Source organism: Oreochromis niloticus, linkage group LG20, assembly GCF_001858045.2.
Source record: "Oreochromis niloticus isolate F11D_XX linkage group LG20, O_niloticus_UMD_NMBU, whole genome shotgun sequence".
Taxonomy (NCBI): Eukaryota; Metazoa; Chordata; class Actinopteri; order Cichliformes; family Cichlidae; genus Oreochromis; species Oreochromis niloticus.
The window spans coordinates 2905753-2926008 of NC_031984.2; the positions used below are offsets into that span (position 1 = coordinate 2905753).

The 20256-nt window shown below is 43.7% G+C and overlaps 1 protein-coding gene across 8 annotated transcripts in view; it reads left to right on the forward strand.

Moving 5' to 3' along the window:
- sulf2b (sulfatase 2b) overlaps nucleotides 1-20256 on the forward strand; it is a 107950-nt gene that overhangs the window by 59842 nt on the left and 27852 nt on the right. For 5 of the 8 annotated variants that reach the window (XM_019349584.2, XM_019349586.2, XM_019349579.2 and 2 more), the window contains 5 exons: nucleotides 12765-12993; nucleotides 14162-14282; nucleotides 15169-15287; nucleotides 15365-15516; nucleotides 17320-17489. In XM_019349584.2, coding sequence (XP_019205129.1) covers nucleotides 12834-12993; nucleotides 14162-14282; nucleotides 15169-15287; nucleotides 15365-15516; nucleotides 17320-17489 — 722 coding nt within the window. In that variant the 5' untranslated portion in view covers nucleotides 12765-12833. The other 3 variants (XM_025901780.1, XM_019349583.2, XM_019349581.2) reach the window with 3 other exon arrangements.

Here is a 20256-nt window from a genome sequence, read left to right on the forward strand (position 1 = left end):
CATAAATAACTGTGTGATAAATGAGAAAAGAGAAAGACTGGCTGGCTCCTTACTGCTGTACAGCTGCTCACGGCATGAAAGTTCCAAAAAGATCTGCCCGAAGCACCGGCCCTTTAAGGCTGTGGAGGTTGGGGTGTTGGATGGGTGCGTACAACATCGTGCTATCCTAAAGAAAATTTAGATTTGCTTAGCTTGATATTGTAGTAAATGCTAGGTCACAAAGTTCAGACGGTCACAGAAATGGTCGGTCAATCAAAAGTCAGAAATCTGTGGAGGAGCAAGCACTTTAAAAATGTCCCATCAAAGGTTGTGGATAGGTGTGTGATACTTCTTTGTGCTCAAACACACCAATAAACTTTTTTTTTAATGTGTTCAATTTTCATGTCATTCTGCAATGTGTTTTTTTTATATACAGAAAGTTTGTTGCTGCAAATTAATCTGAGGAACCAGAATCGCTCCTGACCCTGGTTTCTTCTTCTCTTTTCAACAACTGCAATTCACGAGCAGATTAATGAGCACCACAACTAATTCACATATTGGTGAAATGACTGTAAAACTGTAAATAGGAGGAGGACATCGGAGGAATGGGCTGAAAGATATGAGAAAGTGATGAAGCGATAGAGAGACAATAGAGAGCGAGAGCCAGAGAAGGAGGAGGGGAGGGAGTGATGGAGAGAGAGCCAGAGGAGAGCAGGGAGATACAGAACAGGAGGTATAAAAAGATCAACAGTGAGAGAGAGAAAGTGATAAAGAGGGAACAAGCTGGAGAGAGCGAGGGAGGAGGGGAAGAGGACGGAGGAGGTTGAGGAGCAGCAGCAGCTCAGCTGTTGTTACAACGGTGAGAGCGTGCGGTCGCCGAGGGGAGAGAGCTGTTGCCACGGGGATTATTGTCATGTCTGCCACCTCGACAACAGCCAACAGGACCTAGGCTGAGAGAAGGCTGGGGTGGTTGTTGGTTTGGTGCTGGAGCCTACGAGCAAGGCAGCGTGGGCCATGAGGACGAGGTAGGAACGAGAGCAGAAGTAAAGAGCGATGTGAAGGAAAAGACAAAGGAAAGCAGAGGAGGAAAAGGAAAGGGAGAAAGAGAGAAGTGTAGTAAGAGATTTGAGTGTAAAACATCATCTGAGAGGAAGCGAAAGAAGAAGTAAAAGCAAAGAGGAACAGAAAGCAGAAGTGGAGCTGTGCATTCTGGTTATTCTGCAGAGTTTCAGGAGAATTTCTGCCTTCTTTTCTTCCGACTTCCGTCTGTTCGCTCTCGTCGTGTTTCTCTCTGTTTGATCTCTTCACGTTAAGCTTCATGTTCTTCGCCTCGTTGCAGTAAGTGCTTCTGCTTGTAAATGGTTTCGTGCCTCTGTTTTGGAAAGCTTTATTGATAGAAAAGAGCAGAGAAAGAATGAACGTCAGCAAATCTGAGCAAACCAAGAATGTCAATCTGTCGTTAAATACTTTGTTTCCTTTTTAACCTGTCCATTTCCTGTTCAGTCACTTACAGATATACGTTGTGTAAATATATGACTAACACATCAAATATGTTAGACACAAGGAAATCCAGCATCCCCACATTAGAGAAACTGGAAAAACTGTTTTTACATTGAAGCTGTGGATTATCAGTCAGCGAAAAATGTGGATTTTGTAGGAAGAAAAGTTTCTGACAGAGGAATCAAATTCAGAGTTCTTCCGTAAAACGACATCAGACGTACGTCTGGAACTCTTATGTGTGTCTCTGGTTTGTGGTTGTCGCTGAAATAAAGGTTTAAGGTTAAATCTGGTGAGGCTTTCTTTCTTGACCAAATTAAATCAACACAAAATGTTTCTTGCAAACAAATAAAGTTATTGAAATGTTATGAATGAGTGATTCTTAATATTTCTTGGATCAAATAGGGTGAAGTGAACAGAGTTTTACTCTCTGGGAGAAAAGTAGTCAGTGGATACTCTTATTGATACTTTTGTTGATACTTTTATTGATATTACTTTCTGTATTTTGGAGCAAAATAAAGGCATTATAGTGGTTATGGCTACTTTTGACGCTTCACCTAGCGATACAATCGGTGATATATATTTGGTATCACAGGTCATATGATGGTTAAATTTGGACGTACAGCTTAGTGGCAGAGGTGAGAGGTCTCTTCCTGTGAAAAGAGAGGTCTTTCTCCCTGCTGTTACCAAGTGCTGCTCGTAGGTATCGTCTAATTCTTGGGGTTTTCTTTGTTTTGTTTTATTTTTTTCTTTACCTACAATACAGATGCAATTATTGAGGCAACTGTTATCGTGAATTGTTGCTGTGTAGATAAAACTGAATTGAATTCAGTGGAACTGTTTCAATTCTACCAACTGGCTCGTTAGCATACAGCACCTGAATAACTCTACGGTACTTCGCTGCTGTGATGGGGAGTAAACCTTTTACCACGACTGTGCCAGCAGGCCTGTTACACTCCTTATGTAGCAGCTGACGGTGGGTTTGACTGGGGTGCCTGCATGTGTATATTAAATATATTTAAATATATTTATTTCATTTTTCTTTCTGTATCTCAGAAATACTCCAAATGTCTGTTAATCCACAGCTGAAAATAGTCCCATCAAATGCACCACATCCATCTGTCAGTTGGATAAATGATTTCCATGTTTAGTAACACATCACCGGGTCAGTGATATAAATGAAACATTATGTTTGTTGCTCTAAAGAGTTGCCTTTTTGGCAGGAACCAGCGGATTTGGAGTTGAGGGCCATCAACACGAGGTCAGAAAATTTTGGGGACACACAAACTTTGGTGTGTTCATAGGATTTGTTGACAGTAAGAAAAATATACAGTTAAACTCCAGAGGACTGAACATCCTGTTTGTCCCCAGTCAAAGTTTGGCTTCAGTGCTGGACAGAGAGAACAAACAGAAGATGTAGAAATAGGAAACTGTACACCTTCTCCAAAACATTTGGTAATACGATATCACTGTGAACCCTGCACTCGAGGTTTATTGTACGGAAAACAGAACAGAGACACATTTTCTTGGGTGTCCTCGGCCATCTGATGCGTATTAGTTTCATCCGTGTGCGTCCAGTGCAGAGACTGGAAGCAGCCAAAACTGTTGTCTCATTTTATCAGCAGAGAAGAAGGAAAAGAATCCAGTGCAAACAGAGCTGGACTTTTTCCATAGTTGGTGAAACTGCTGCTTATTGTAACTGTAGCTGTTACTTATTATAGCAGTCACACTGAATTTCCATTAGTTGGCTTCTGTATTTTGCTTCAAAGCTGAGTGTGGCCAGTTAACATTTAGCACCATTTAACTCTGAAGTCCAGCCTCAACTAAAGGACACACCTGCACCGTCCCAGTCCAGCCTGCAGCATCCAGAAACGTAAGGGTGGTGTTTGAAGGGGTCAGTCAAGGGAATGGACTGGGCATGTTCTCCTGCTATTTACCTTAATGCCAACAGAGGGCGCTGTACATTAAAATAGCCCTCAACTTTACCTTGTTCACCCCAAGTGAAGGTTCAAGTGGCCCTAGCTGATGATACAATCAGAGGTGGTGGTGAAAAGTCAGGTTTTTAACCAAGAAAGGACGTCTAAATGTTTTTGTCACACGCCTCCGTTCAGTGCAGCATGTTTGATTCGCCTAAGCAGAACATTTTTGTCAGCTGACCAGTCAAGAGAAGTGGTGAGATTGTACTTTAATAACAGAAAATGCTTTACGTTTATTTACACAGCTGTGCTTCAAGGCAAAACTTTAAGTAGAGAAATTTACCACAGGGTGCCCTGTCCCGGAGATGAAAAGGTCATGGAGTCGTGGTTCATCCTCAGGGGGGCAGAAATAAGTTCAGGAATTTCATGACGTCTACAGATTTGTGTGAAGTGAAATTTTTCTAGGCTTTTGTTATATCTTGTTATATTTCTCCTCTCTAACTGTACCTGGTAGATTATAAACAGACAGCTTCTCTAGTTATAAATCTGTTTGCAGAAATGAATGCAGAACTTGTTGGTTCATCCTCTGAAAAGAAGAAGTCTGTGCTTTTAAACATTTCCGTCTCTTGTAAGAGGAATCCACTGACGTCAGCCTTCCCCTCTAGCTGACACCCTGAATGAAGGTTTCACCTAATTGTCCACTGTTTAGTTCAATATGCTGTGTTTGTCTAATCTGCTGCTGCTTGTTAGAACAAGCTCATTAGGTTGTGGAAGGAAAGAAAGGGCAGCTTTATTTATAGTGCACAGTTATTCCATGGAAACATGATGTGCTTTGCAGGTAAAAGGAGACATAAAACCAACAAAATAAAAGAAAGCTATACATAAACACACACATGAAGGTTTACCTCTGATATAGCTCTGAGGTAAAAGACAGAAATGATTCTTTTTAGTCTAAATCTTCAGCGTGCCGTTCACTTGCTCCGTTCTATGCTTGGACCCACAATGAAGGAAAAACTGCGTCTCCTGAATTTTTCTGTAACTCTGATGGGTTTATTTCGTTTTTCGGCCGAATGACGTCCTTTTATCCTTCTGCTTGGTCCTTATATATTCAGTGAAAAGCTGGGAAATACAAGTTCAGCACTTAGAATCAACACCTTTTATCTGCTTAATTTCCCAAAGAGTAATGAGGGAACAGGCCTGACCTGCTGCCTGTCACTCAGTTGTCTAATTACTTTTAAAAGTACTTTTGGCTGCTCTCTTATTTCCCGAGGGGAAGCCACGCTGTTTGATTTGGCACAGATTTTACACCTTTCATTGGGTGCAGTACTTTGGTTACAAACCCATGAATTAAAGCTGTAGATTGTTTGATTTAAAGTCCACTGAGGTGGTGCACGGAGGCAATACTACACAAAATAAAATAAAATGTGCTGTTGTCCAAAAATGTAAGACTGTAAGTGAATTAAACCTGCAGTGGCCAGAAGGTCACATCCCTGCTCCTTTATCTATGAGCCTGTGAACACTTACTGAGCTTGTGATTATCCCCAGTATAGTGAAAAGGGCTGAAAACAGAGGGCATGTGATCCCCGTATGTGCAGAGTCCTTCAGTTTCTCAGTCAGATCCATCCCTCGTTCATCGTGCCTGATGATGACGCTGAAAATGCTCGCCATTAGCTTCACAGTGGGACTTTAATGACAAACGGGTGGCATCACTGTGTCTAGGACCAGCTTTGCTCAAGCATCCAAGCTTGTTGCACTGAGTGATATTGAAAGAATGGTGCATTTTTGAGTATTTTCTCAGGTTGTTGGTGTTTAGAGCACCTGAACTCTTGAAAATTCAGGTTTGTCATCTGTTATCAGAGAACAGAGAAAGCAGCCACACAGCAGCATCAAACATAACGGGAACCTGTGTTAAAATAAACATGGAACCTGTGCTGATTTGTTACCGGTCCTTAGTTTAAAAAAAAGAACTGTTTCAGTGGTGCAATGCGATACAGAGAGGTGGTGTTGTTGGATGGACTTTAATAAAGCAGAAGGTTAAATGTGGTCTGAGAAGCTCAGTGGCGATGCTGATGGAGAGAATTTAAGGTTGTGCCCAGAAATAAATCCCTCACACTAAACGCCTCCTGACATGTTTATTAGTAAAAGTCGAGAAATATTAGCCGACGCATTGATTACAGCCAAATGAAAATGGCAAATGCATTGATATTTCTGTCTGCGATCAGCTATACGTCATATAGTCTATGTCAATAACCGCAGCCGGCTCTGTAATAAAGGCTAAGAGGCTAACGTGTCACCACAGCAATCGCAGCACTTTTCATTTTCTCGTCTGATACTTTTTAGATTTTTGTCGAGAAGCACGGAGCTGGACTCTGACCTTTCACCTGGAAAATGTGACCTTTCACCTCCGCGCAGGGAGATATTAAGTCTCCCCTGCTGGTCTCTCTGCATGTAAAAATGCTAATGAATATGAATGAGCAGTTGGAGCCATATTATGGTTGCAGTATCTCTTTATTGACATTCACCACATTTCATATTGAGTCACTTGGTGGCCAGCTGCTTCGGCTGCGAGGCCTGCCCACGGCGCATGAATATTAATGAGCAGATAGATGTGATCGAGAAGAGACAGCGAGCGAGGGCACATCGGGATGACAGACGAGAGAATTTATGATCCCTGGGGCTTCGGAGCGCTTGTTCACAGTTCAGGAGAGCGTGACTGCACGTGTAGCGCATATTATAGCCTGATAATATAGTTTCATTCATTGCTCGGCCGAAAGCGTGCAGACGCTCCCGCATTTCGGCGCTGTCTGAGAGCGGAGCGTGACTGTGACTCCACGTTCATTAATATGCAGCTCTAACAGCCTTCCTCGTCTGGATTCAGTCTCTCCGGCAGATGTTGAACCTGCTGCAGGGATTAGCTCCCATTCAGACACTAGCGCATTATTGAGGTCCAGCACTGATGTTGGGTGATAAGATCTGGCTCGCAGCCGGTGCTTGGGTTCATCCCAAAAGGGTTGGATGAGGGGATTTAGGGCTCCATGCGGACCAGTCAAGTTCATCCTCACAACACTTGGAAAAGCATCTCTGTATGGTGCAGGCTTTGTGCATGGAAGCATCTTAATATAGAAACATAAAGTCTGCCTCAGAGGTCTGAGAGAAAGCTTCTCAACCAGTCATTCATACACACTTTTAACCCTCGAGCGTCTTCGGTCTTCAGATCTCGGGATGTCTAAAGATGTCTCTCATGCAAAGCTGTCATGTTGGCTTTGGCTAGGCAGCATCTCTACAAGTTGTTCCTGTGAGCCAACAGCTCCCAACACTCTAAACACTACTCTTGGCTTTATGATGTCATATTCAATTTTCAGTTTGATTTTGTTTATATAGCGCCCAGAAAGAAACCTCCAGCAGATCCAGGATCAGGTGGGGACCAGATACCGCCCTGATATATGGTTATTTTAGGCACACATATAGACTATATATAGACACCATGGCTTCAGGAAGACAAGAGCTTAAAATGCTAAGTTATCAGCTAATGCTAGCTCCATTTATAAATTATACAGGTGCAGTGCACAGACCGACACCTGCTATTTAGTGTCCAGATAATACTGGGTTTCACTCAACTACGAAAGCACAAACGTCTTGGGTGATCTCTACCTCCAAAAGCCACAAACACAGTGGATTTGTCCAGTACAGTGAGCATAAGTGAGGCCAAGCAGACAGTTAGCAGCTCACTGAAGCCCCTCCCACCTGCAGTTCAAATGCCATGATTGCGAGGGGCAGCCAATCAGAAGAAAGCTGCCTTAAAGGGAGAGAACCCAAATCGGCGACTTTCAGAGAGAGGATGAACTGACAGAGCACACCGAGGCCCGAGAGGAAATAACTAAAGATGATTTACATCTGGAATAAGCAACAACAAAAAAAAAAAAATCTATCAACACTGAAAGGCCACAGTAAGGCTCTATTGTGTCTTCTGAGGATAAAACGTGGTTCCTCTCCTGTTAATTACTCAGGAAATGAACGTTTCTCTGTAAAGTCTAAAAACTTTACCGTCTGTTTTAAATAATGTAGTGACTCTGCTCTGCTGCTTCCGCCTGTGTGTTTACTGATGTTCCTCAGACTCCGAGGTGAGGATATAATATTTCAGCGGCTTCACGAGAAGGCTCTGAATATCAAATAAAACAAACTATCTGGAATCAAGAGCAGCAGCTTTATTTTCAGGCTCGACTCCATGAATATCAAATGAAAAGAAAGTATCGGGATTCAAAACAGCTGCTGTATTTTCAGCAGTTTGAAATTACAGCACTGAAAAGGCTTTCGCTCCCGAGCACTGAACCAAAACCTCTTCAATGCAAAACTGAATCTTCAGACCGGCAAGTGCATGTACATAATCAGGACATGTGTAGTCCTGTAATTAACATCAGAAACAGACTATTAAATCTCCGATGGCCTTAAAACCCTCGTTTTAACAATACTGGGTCGACTAAACCTTTATTTACAAAGACGAGTTATGCTAATTTGTGTCGTTAATCAAAGTTATGGGGCTTTTAACTTGTTCACATGATATGCTGGCAGCTAAGATGAGCCTATTAGGGTGTAATTGTCTGGTCTGATGGGAGAAACAACCAGCTGTAACTAGAAAATTAAATATTCCTGCTCAAATTACCTATTATATTTCACCAAACACAGAGGGTATTTCATGATATTAGTCCTTGGTGGCTTGCCAAATGAGTTTTCTTTTTAATTAGCTTTTTCTTGTCTGTTTCAGGTAGATAATTTTAGAAGCTACAGTAGAAATGATTGATGAGCAGGAGGGCTGGAGGAGCAGCAGGAGAAGCAGAATTAATTACCCAGGGAGACAAACACAGAAGCTCGGCACTAAAACTTTCTTTTTATCTTGACTACCAAATGTTTGAGCGCAGCTTCTTATTCAAAGGACTTGAATGTTCTACAAGGTAGAGCAAAACTCCAACACCTTTGGAGCTGTGAAGTAAACAGAATTCCACATCCTTCACATTATCCTCAGTTTGTTTTGGTAATAGTGTTGCACTCTTTTACTCTACAGACAGTTTAGGTTTTGGTCACCTTTGATGCTTTTATTTTGAAGGAATTCTCACTTATCTTCCTTCGCTGTGCACAAACTCAGACCAGCTGGGTTTGTGTTTAGAACGTCCAAGTGCTTCTTAAGTCTTAACATCATTGAACCAACATTTAACATTTTACGTACATTAATAAGATATAAGTTTAATCAGCTAGTATTTCTGCTGCAGTATTTAAGCATCTTGTTGATTAGTTGTCCACATCCCTGCTGGAAATATGATTTGGTTTAGGTGAGAGCATGCAGGTGGCAGTTCACAGGATGCCAGTTCGTTCATTGTAAATTAATCAGATGCAGGTGAGCATCACATGGACTTCACACCAGAGAGCTTACAGTTTAAACATGTCTGATCCAACTGTGTCAATATCACAGGCACCTCTGCTGGGTATTTTCAAGAAGTTTCCTTTCAGTGATCCATTAATTCCATCCATATTCTTCAGCTTATCTAATCCAGGGCTGCAGAGCCTTTCCTGGAGCTGGGGTACGCCCTGGACAGGTCACCAATCTGTTGCAGGCCTGTGAGAACAAAAATGATAGATTCCCATCACGATTTCTACACTGAGTGTTTGAGATTCGATCGGGGGGAATGGGCTCCACCAACTATGAATCAGCTCGTATTTCTGTAGCAGTACTAGATGGAAACTTCTTTTCCTTCAAGCTGATATTAACATTGGATGGAAACGCAGCACTCTTGGGATTTTTTCGCTTTAGTGCCAGATTAATTTTCAGAATTGTCTTTCTTCCTGTGTGACTGTGCGGATAAATAACTCAATGGCATGAACTGCACGAATAAATCAAGAAGAAGTCAGCGTGTTGAAAACTTTATGATCCATTAGTGCTACAGATAATTTGCACTTTAACCGCGCTGCGTTCAAAGCTGACTGTGACCCAGACTCAGACCGAAAAATAATCCTGCAGGTTGAGTCGGGGGTTAGTCTGGTCTCAGGTCAGTTTGTAGGTCAGTTTCATAATGACGCTCAATGACATAACATGAATATACTGCAGTAGATTACCGACAGTGGTGTGCTGAACATGGCCAACAGCTGGACCGCTCCACTTCAGTCCAGATGTTGAGTTGGATCCATAAACCAGGTTAAACAATGCGGTTGTGGAGTCTCGTGTCTGTTTATTCTCAGTTTCACTTGGTTCCTGTTCAAAGTCAGCATCATTACCCAGTCGTATTCATTTAGAGCCAACATCCCTAAAAAGACAGCAATAAACTTGTGTATCTACCAGAGTGAAACATATTTGTATCATATTTGTTTGATGGTTTTGGTATGAAAAGATAGATACGTAGAAATAAAAACAAATTAAATAAATTCAGCTTTAATAACCAAAGGAAGCGATGCTTGTGCTTGCTAAAGCTGCAATAACATTAGCGCCATATAAATCATAATGCAAACATACGAAGTGGGAGTCTGTGTGAGAGCAGCTTAAGTATCAAATGTCAGAAAGTTTGTTAGAACAGTTTCTGTTAAATCAGGAACAAATGCAGATTTAATATCACTAAACACTCCATTATAAATCTGCCCAGTTTTTCATGTTAACTTTAATGTAATCACTTTTATATCTCAGTCATTCGTGTTGGTGCTTTATGAAGAATTATGTTAAAATCAAAGGAATGTCAGAGTGGACACAGCATCCACGACTGAAATATGAAGCAAATGCAGAAGTGTCAGCATTATTTCCTTTGGCCAGCAGAGGGCGACTTATCTGGATATGGTCTTGATCCCTATTTTGAAGTGTTACTGATGACAACATGATGTTTATTTTTAAAGTTATGATCCCCATTAGTAATAAAGCACCGTAACCTTTAGGGAAGGCCTCCTGCGTAACTGCTCCGGTGCTACATTTTCAGGGTTTTTTGGTCAGCGCCTCTTTTCAACATCCTGTTTCAAAATTCCAACACAGCAGCAACAGAAACAAGACCAGTGAGTGACATCACTCCATGTTTAGGGTCCTCACCACATGAGCGTGCCCTGAGCATAAATAAATCAAATAAATCCGGGATTTATGGTCCAGTGCTGACCTCTGTTTGTGCAACTTGTTGCCTCTGCAGACAGAGGGATCATGGGAACCAAAGCACAGACTGCAGAGATGCAGCAGCAGCAGTAAAATGTGACCTCTGTATGTTCAGGCTGAATGCTGATTGGTTCAAAAGCTGGTTTGAACAGGTAAGAAAGTGAAATTGGAGTTCATCTCCAAAGAGAGAAAACTATGGAAACGAACATTAAAGATGAAAAATTGTGCACATGAGAAGCTGCAGCTGACAGTTTTAAGGCTGTGATGCATTTAAGGTTTTGAGCTGATCTACTCTGAAATGTAAGGACTGTTGAGTTTGACGTTTAGTTGTAGTTAGTGTTTTTGAAACAATGGGAAACAATTCCGTAGACGGCCACATTCACTTCCTGACTGAGACTCATGGTACCACAAACAGCCTTACAAATACAAGAAGAAAACAGCGGAGACACTTTATTCTTCAAGCAGACCAACATGTCTTCATTCTTACTCTGTCACAAGACCTGACCCAAAATATTCCAGCCCGGCTCACCCTTTCTGATCTCATCGTTACTGTGTGGGTCCTCCTTTCTCCGTCTGTGGATAATAATCTTGTTACCACGTGAATATCTTGATGGATTTGCATTGCAAAACCTCCCAACTCCCAGTGTTCCCTTCCTCTGTGACCTCTTTATACTGCTGTGGAGTATCCGGGTGGCTTCATTCTGTATTCTTTGAGCATTTTTACACAAAACAGACAAGCTCAAAATATGTTTTTTTGGTGAAGATTGTTTTAAAATGAAATACGTGATTGTGGCTGTAGCTTGAATGGAGCGTGGAGGTCTCTCTGCCAATCTCTCTCTCTCAGCAGGTCGTGTGTAATCTCCAGTCTGTTCACAGCTGGAGCCACCAGACCACTTTAACATGAGAGCTCCATCAGCAGCCGCACGCACGCACGCACACACACACACACACACACACACACACACACACACACACACACACATATACAAATCACCGTGGGTGTGTTCAGAATGAGCACTGAGCCTCTTCTGTTTTGATTACTGGCTAATTTGCATGATACACCCTGCTGTGAGCGCTCTTTCTCTCTCTCACACACACACTCACAGACACACTCACACACACACACTCACAGACACACTCACACACTCACATTTGCAGACACACACATTTCTACTGTGCTTTACGTCAGTGTGACTGATAAGATTTCAGCGTTTTATTATCAGAGAAACAATAGACTGCAGCTAATGACTACTCTGTGGGTGTGTGTGGGTGTGGGTGTGTGTGTGGGTGGGTGTGGGTGTGTGTCCTGTAACTACTGGGACCAGAAATCTTTGACTTTTTTATTATTATTATTTTTGCTGTGTGAAAGCAGCGCTCTCTTGGATGGATCATCAACATTCCTGCCCTCGCGCAGTAAATAAACGCAGCCCATCACGCACCGCAGCCACATTTCAGCCAAACACTGCTGCAACAGTCATAACACGTCCGACAGCTGCGGGACATTCGTTTGGCCTTTTCGAATATCTGACCCGAATAGCTGGCCAGATTGCTGTGACATTTGCTGCAGGTATTTTTCACCTCCAAGAGGATCAATCCCGATGACTCTGACCTCCTGCAGGATTCCAATCAACTACAACCAACATGCATCTAGGAAGCGAATGTTAGCAACAGATTGAGGAAGTGTTTGCAATATCAGAAGGAAAACAGTTTCCTAAAATATCTATAACTAAAGCAACATTACGTGGTTCTGGTACAGCGTAGACGCCACCTTGACTCTTTTTGTAATGTCTTCTCTTTCAGTGGCCAAAGTTGAAGATTTTACATCAGTACACAAGTCATTCCCGTGAGCCTAAAACGCAGGCTTCAGCCTGCCATAAACACTCTGTTTCATACATATTTTTTCTTCTATGGTAACTAAACTGTGGTCATCTCAGACTGGTAGCACAGAAACTCCACCATCGACTGTTCAAATCTTCTGTTTGTGAACGGTAAGTCAGAGGAAAGCTGTCTTGTAGGCAGGTTGGCCTTAATAGGATAGGAGCTCGGCTTGTTTGAGAGAGAGCATAAACTGAGGGGCACCAAGATAAATATGGATTATCCTGAGTCCTGGATCATGCCAAGATTCTTTAAGTGGAGTCTAGGAATAAAAAGATGGAGCTGGAAATGGCGAACGTTGTAAACCGGTGGCTCAGCCTCACGCAGATTTGTTTGAACCTCGGTTCTGAACTTGAGGTGGTCTCTTTGTGTGTGTTTTCCAGAAGCTGAGACAACTCGTGGGAAGCAGCTGATTGGTTGACCTTTGTGGGGAGGCCCAGGGGTCAAAGGCCATGGCGGGTCGACTTCTCCTCTTCCTGTTCGTCTCCGTGACGCTCTGTCACGCTCATTTTTCTTCTACGCAACGCCTGAAGCCCCGCCTCCAGAGAGACAGACGCAACATCCGACCAAACATTATCCTCATCCTGACTGATGACCAGGACATGGAGCTGGGTGACTGAAACTCCACTATAAGCCTTATTATTAGTATTAGTCTGACTGTCTGTACTGTTAATGTAACTGTTGGTAACACACAGTTTAAAAAAATCGAATTTAATTTACTGGTGTGGACATAAAAAAAGTCTCAGTTTAACAATAATACACAGTTAACATATTTTATTGGGCATGTCATATTAATACATTGGCTGGATCTCGTTTGAGCAGCTTGAGCAACTGAGCTTTACTTCCAAGTCCAAGTGTTTGTGAATCATTAACTCCTTTATTTTGTTCTTTAACAGGTTGGAGTGCAATGATTACTGTCTGGGAGCCTTTTTAGGGCTAACTTCCTCTCTGGGATCCAAAAATTAATCTTCTATTACCTCCTTTACATCCACATTACATTTAACCCCCTAACATCCCCCAGGCTGCTGGTGAACCACTAGAGATGAGGTTCAGATGCATTTTAGCTAGAAGAGGTTACCTTTCAAATGACTCTTCCGTTTCCTCTCTTATGAGATTTCCATTTGGACGAGACTTTAGGCCCAGATTTATATAATTAAAGCTCTTATACAGGGTTGTTGTCAGCCTGGATGGTGTCTTCAAACAGCCTCCAGCGTTTACAAGATGAAGATCGGATCAGATGGGCCATCGTTTCTGTGACAGAATTAACGGCATACAGTTGGAAATGGCTGTTGTCTGCTGCTGTCTGAGATTATGATCCCATTTTTCAGCACAGTAAATGTATCGTAGATTGTGCAGGCGTGTTGCAGGAAGAGAAAACTTTTGTTACCCCCCTCTGTAGCCTCTTCGCAGCTTGTTAGACTCATTGGGTTTTGCACTGGCTTAGTAGCTTTACTCTACTGATATAAACCGAGGTGTCAGAACTCGTCATTAAGGGCAGAGGCGAAGTCATCGAATGACGTCTCTTTATGGGGAAAGAGTTAAAGGCGTAACTAAGGTTGCTCTTGGAGGCCCAGCACTTCTTGCCAGGCCCATGTGCTCCTGGCTGCAGTTGATCTTTAATCATCTAGGATGTTAAATAAGACCCATGTTTCAGGTGCCACTCTCCATTTTATGTTGAGGCTTATGAGGCAAATGATTTTGAACAATTTTCAACAGAAACCAAGGAACTTATCACCAAAGCAAGGTTTACAATGTGCTAACTATCTGTTTCTCTGTGTAGGGTCGATGCAGGCAATGAATAAGACTCGCCGCATTATGGAGGAGGGCGGGACTTCCTTCTCTAATGCCTTTGTGACCACACCCATGTGCTGCCCGTCACGCTCAAGCATGCTCACTGGGAAGTAAGTACAGTTCCAAACATGGAGGTGCCTACTACACCCGAAAAGTGAAGCCAGAGCCGAGATGCATTTTTTTCATTGGCCAGCAGGGGGCAACTTGTCTAGTTGCAAAAAGAAAGCCGGTTATATAAACTGTGTACAGGAAAAAGGTCGTTCCTGACCTCAGTAAAGACTTTACTGATGAGTTCATGGTTGGGTGCTAGTTTCAAATCTTATTAAATACAAAATTATGTTAATTTTATTAATCAAGTCAAAGAGGATAATGAAGCACATTTACACTTAAGGATCCATCAAGTTTGACCTATATCGAGTTTGATGATATGCCGAATGCCGTAACCAGTTATTCCACCAATTGTTGCATCGGCCCGTCTACTCACTTTCCCCGCTTACACCACCTCTTTAAGTAGTAGCTCCTCTCTGAGTCAGAAGGTTTTGAAGCAACAACAACTACCCAAGAACAGCAGTGGCGTCTGACAGATCACAGGTTCCTTGTACATGTACAATAACAATAACGGGTTATTTGATTCTTCTATTCTTTTGTTTTGTAAACAACCAGCTGCTTATGAGTCATTTACAGCTTTTTCCAGTTATCGTGTCTTGGCTGTGGGTTTCTGCAGAGAACCAGTCTGATGCAGGTGTTAAATTAATAAGCTGCATGCCTCAGTGTGAGATAATCTGTGCCGCAACGGGTCAAATCTGGTTCGGGGCCCAACGAAGACGTTAGTAATATTAGACAGGTGATTTTAATGTCTTCATGTGTAAAGAAATGGGAGAAAATCCTATAATGGATGTGTTTTATTACCAAAGCGCTATTAGTCGAACTATTAAAAAGAGTTTACATGAGACTTGTCTGAGCCTCTTGTAGTAACACGTGTTCTGTTTCCCTCAGGTATGTTCACAACCACAACACCTACACCAACAACGAGAACTGTTCCTCGCCGTCTTGGCAACGGCAGCACGAGCCGCGGACCTTCGGCGTTTACCTCAACGACACTGGATACAGGACAGGTAGACAAATACACAAACACGCACTCAGGCTTTGTGGGGCTTGTGTTAATACATCTGTGCGTGTGCTTTTTCTCCAGCCTTCTTTGGAAAGTACCTGAATGAGTACAACGGTTCGTACGTTCCCGCCGGGTGGAGGGAATGGCTCGGTTTGGTGAAGAACAGCCGCTTCTACAACTACACGCTGTGTCGCAACGGCGTGCGAGAGAAGCACGGAGCGCAGTATCCACAGGTGAGGACACACAGCACACCTCTGTCACTGCACAGCAAAGCAAGCCCAACACAGTTCTTATCAGAGTTGCAGCTCACTTTTCCTCTGTGGACGACAAGTATGGACCCAAGTAATCGTAAAGAGGCTGAAGCAAGCGATGCTTATTACGCTAAACAGTGCCAGCATCTAAGGTTCAGGTTAGGGGACAGCATGTCAATCCAGTCTGTGACATCCATCCATGTTCTTCTGCTAATCTGATTCAGGGTCAGAGGGTGGGGTGGGCCGAACACCCGGACATGTGGTCAGTCTGTCGTAGAGCTGACAGTAAAGAGGCAGACAACCATTCACCCCTATGGACGAACTAGAGTCACCAGTTAACCCATCCCCTCTAACTGAATGTGTTTGGATGGTATGAAGCTGAAATACCCGGAGACACCCACCGTCCTAAAAGGACGATCAAATAAACAACAAAAAAGAAAGAAATGACTAAAAGGCTTTTTTAATTTAAATTAGAACCAAGTTTAAGTTTATATTGACTGATACTGATTAAAACAAGGAGGATTCAGAAGCCTCCAAATCTGAGGCCATGGTTCTCAGCCGGAAAAGGGTGGAATGCCCACTCCGGGTCGGGGATGAGTTCCTGCCCCAAGTGGAGGAGTTTAAGTATCTCGGGGTCCTGTTCGCGAGTGATGGGAGAAGGGAGCCGGAGATCGACAGACGGATTGGTGCTGCGGCTGCAGTGATGCGGACGCTGCACCGGTCCGTCGTGGTGAAGAGGGAGCTGAGTGTAAAAGCGAAGCTCTCAATTTACCGGTCGATCTACGTCCCGACCCTCACCTATGGCCACGAGCTGTGGGTAGTGACCGAAAGAACGAGATCGCGGATACAAGCGGTGGAAATGAGCTTCCTCCGAAGGGTGGCTGGCCTCTCCCTTAGAGATAGGGTGAGAAGTTCGGCCATCCGGGAGGGGCTCAGAGTAGAGCCGCTGCTCCTCCACATCGAAAGGAGCCAGTTGAGGTGGTTCGGGCATCTGACAAGGATGCCCCCTGGGCGCCTCCTGGGTGAGGTGTTCCGGGCATGTCCCACCGGGAGGAGGCCCCGGGGCAGACCCAGGACGCGCTGGAGAGATTATATCTCTCGGCTGGCCTGGGAACGCCTTGGTGTTCCCCCGGATGAGCTGGAGGAGGTGGCTGGGGAGAGGGAGGTCTGGGCTTCTCTGCTTAGGCTGCTGCCCCCGCGACCCGACTTCGGATAAAGCGGATGAGGATGGATGGATGGATGGAAGGATTCAGAAGGCCACACCAGTGTCGGTGTAAACCTTTTGAATGATCATTTCCATTGCTGTAAGGCTGAGTAGCTATTTTTTAATTCTTTATTAGAACTTATTAGAAACATTTTTCTCCATTGATGAATTGTTTGCATGTTAACGTTATTAGTTTCACAAATACCGCCTATGCATTTTTAATTTATTGGTTATAACTTAACCTCCTAGGACCTGGTGTCCACATATGTCCACGTCACATTTTTGTGTTGTTTAGACCAAAATACAAAATTTTGCTCTACAAGGGCCTGATATCCACTTACGAGGACATTTTACTGCCTCTGTTTTATCAAAATTTAAAATGTGGCTCTCATTTTTCTTAGAAACAAAAATCAGGTAAAAAAAAAATCTGGTGATTCTGTGACCCTAATCCTGCGCTGACTGCTTCATCACTGACTTGGTGGATGTCAAGGAGTTACGTCAGATTTAAGTTAAAGTGAAGAAAATCAAGTCAAAAAACCAGTACGAGTTAATAATAGTGATGTGTGTTGTTGTGTTTCCAGGACTACCTGACCGACCTGATCACAGCAGAGTCGATCCGTTACTTCCGCTCTTCGAAGCGAGTTTATCCTCACCGCCCTGTTCTGATGGTTCTGAGTCACGCGGCCCCTCATGGACCCGAAGACTCTGCCCCGCAGTACAGCACCGCCTTTCCCAACGCATCGCAGCACATGTAGGCCTCCCACAGACACACACAGAGTTATCTTTTCTCCGCTTCAGAGAACTTTACCTCGACTTGCATTCATTTCCTAGAGAATTATCCTAAACCATAAACCTGCCGTCATGCAAAAACGTCATGATTTACATTGTAAGGACTTAATTTTTGTCCCCATAAGGAAGTGGAGTCCCCACAGTGTGACTGTGGAAACACATTTATGTCCTCACAAAAGTAGTAATGCAAGTGCACACACGCATGCACACATACAATGAGACTAAGCCACTGTAATCCAGCAGAACAATGGAGCAGCTCTGTTCTGCACCACGGGATAAATCCTGAAGCAACACGACTGAAACGGCACAATCCTCCCTAACACGTGTGTGTGTGCGTGTGTGTGTGTGAGTGTTAATGAATACATTAGTTTTATTTACTCTCTTTACATGAATTTGAGTCCAATTTTAGTGAACATGACAAAGTCGACGCGCGAGTCTCGAATCAGAGATACGTTTCCTTGTTTATGGTCTGACTGGGAGACGGCTGAACAGACAAACAGAGACATCACAGGGAAATCTTTTCCATCCCGCAGATATAAACAGATGCCCGAGGAAACTCCGGCTGGACTCCTGCTGTCAGGAGACCATTTAAATCCCATTTAAAGCTCACAGGGATTTTTATGCAGGTTTTTCTATTTCTGTAACACAAAAACGCTGCTGGAAGTACTCGGAACAGACAGTAATCCCTTTCCTCTGACAGTCAGTGCATAACTCGACGCTCATACGCCGGAGTGATCAGCGTTTGACAGTTTTGTCTTTGAACACAAAGCACAAAAATGCAGCACAGCGCACAGTTGCTTCTCCTTTTATTATTCAGTATGAATTAGAAAGCAGGAAACCAGCGGCACTTGCAAAGTCAAAATTTAAACCTTATTGACGGGACCGAACGACAGCTGATTAAGACTCAGCAGATCACCGCGACTGAGGAAACGTGTGGTGCTGCAGACTTTAATGAAAGTGGAGACCTGTTGTGTTGTCAAATTCTGAAGAAAAGGTCGGGTTTAGGCTGCAGCTTCTCCCCGAAGTAATAAACAGCCGTGCATTCAGCTTTAGTCTCGTAAATAAAGACAAAATGAAGCAGAAGGAAAGAAAACATTTTTACCTTTCTGCTCTGAAACAGGTGCAGAGGCTGCACGTAGAATTGGTTTGACTGAACACTGAAGACAGCAGTGGGATCGTACAGATGCCATAAACAGGGGAATTACAGCCATAGATGCTAAAACCATTTTGTTGTACCAGCCTGTAAACGTGGGGGTCTGTGGGGATTGACTCACTTTTGGAGACGGTCTCATTGCCGATTAGAGGAAATGCATTTCTGTGTTGGCTTCATTTCATTTCTCAACACCTCAAACGAATCCAAAGCCAACCGCCACAACTGGACCAGAACCAGTAGACAGTGCCCAGGCGAGGACGGCAGACATTCACCTTCCTTGTTTGCCTACTGATCTACTTCAAATGTGCTTACTGTGACGCATCATCATGCCAGTTACACGCAGTTTAACAGTTGAATGCAATTCTGCTTTTTGGTAGCTGCATTTGCAAAATGCATGAAAATGCAATGAAAGTGAATCTGGGAACAGCGCCTCAAAGAGAATCGTTTAAATGTCAACAAACTGTCTGGTTGTCGCCTGGCAGGTTTGAACTCAGCACCTCAGTGCTGTGAGCTAACGGTTTCACCACAGCTGCGCTAATGAGGCGCCCTGCAGTCCTTCAAAATGAATAAAGTCAATCTTCCCTAAAACGAGTTCACGAGCTCCACACGTGTCAGCTGACCGCCTGTCAGACGGACCGAAGCATTCCAGCCTGCCTGCGCCCGTGCAGATGTTTCCAGCTGTCCAAAGCAGAGCGGAGCCCACAGCATTTCTGTCCCGACGAGGAAATTTAATTACGAGGCTGCCGAGCAGTAAGGAGGAGTGAGGAGAGGAGTAAATGAGTTAGCTGATGGGAGTCATTCATTATCCACGCAGAACACAGTGCAGGAACATCTTCTGCAGCTAACACAGCGGGAGGACAGAGAGTGTGTTATTAATGAAAAGGAGCATCTGCTGTCATCACTCCACACACAGCCTGGTGTGTCCAAACATGATATTACACTCAGCTACACACAGACACGCACACTTCACACATGCGGTTCATTCTAACACTGCTTGGAATACATTTGTATTCATATTCAGCCTGGTGTTTTGTTTACTGCCTACACAGATCACATATATATAAAAGTTAGGGGAAGCATTCAAACTCGGTGTCTTAAACTTGGTGGGGAAACCCACGCTGATAAGAACAGCAGTAAGATGCTTCCTGTTGTTGGTCACCAGGTTTGCACACATCTCAGGAGGGTGATTGGCCCACTCCTCTTTACACAAATTCTCTCAGTCCTTCAGGTTTCTTGGCTACTGTTCAGCAACTCCAAGCTTCAGCTCTTTGGACACATTTTCTATAAGACTGAGCTCCGGAGAAAACCATGACCTTTATGTGCTTCTTCTTCGGTCACTGCTTTGTTGCCTTGGTGGTATGTTTTTGGTCACTGTCATGCTGAAAGACTCATCAGCTCGTCTTCAGTGTTCTGGCTGAGGGAAGGAGGCTCTCGTCCAAGAGTTCCATCCATGCAGCTCCATCCTGCAGCAAAGTCGTCCTGTATCCATCCATCCATCCATTTTCTTCCGCTTATCCGGGTCGCGGGAGCAGCAGCCCGAGCAGAGACGCCCAGACCTCCCTCTCCCCAGCCACCT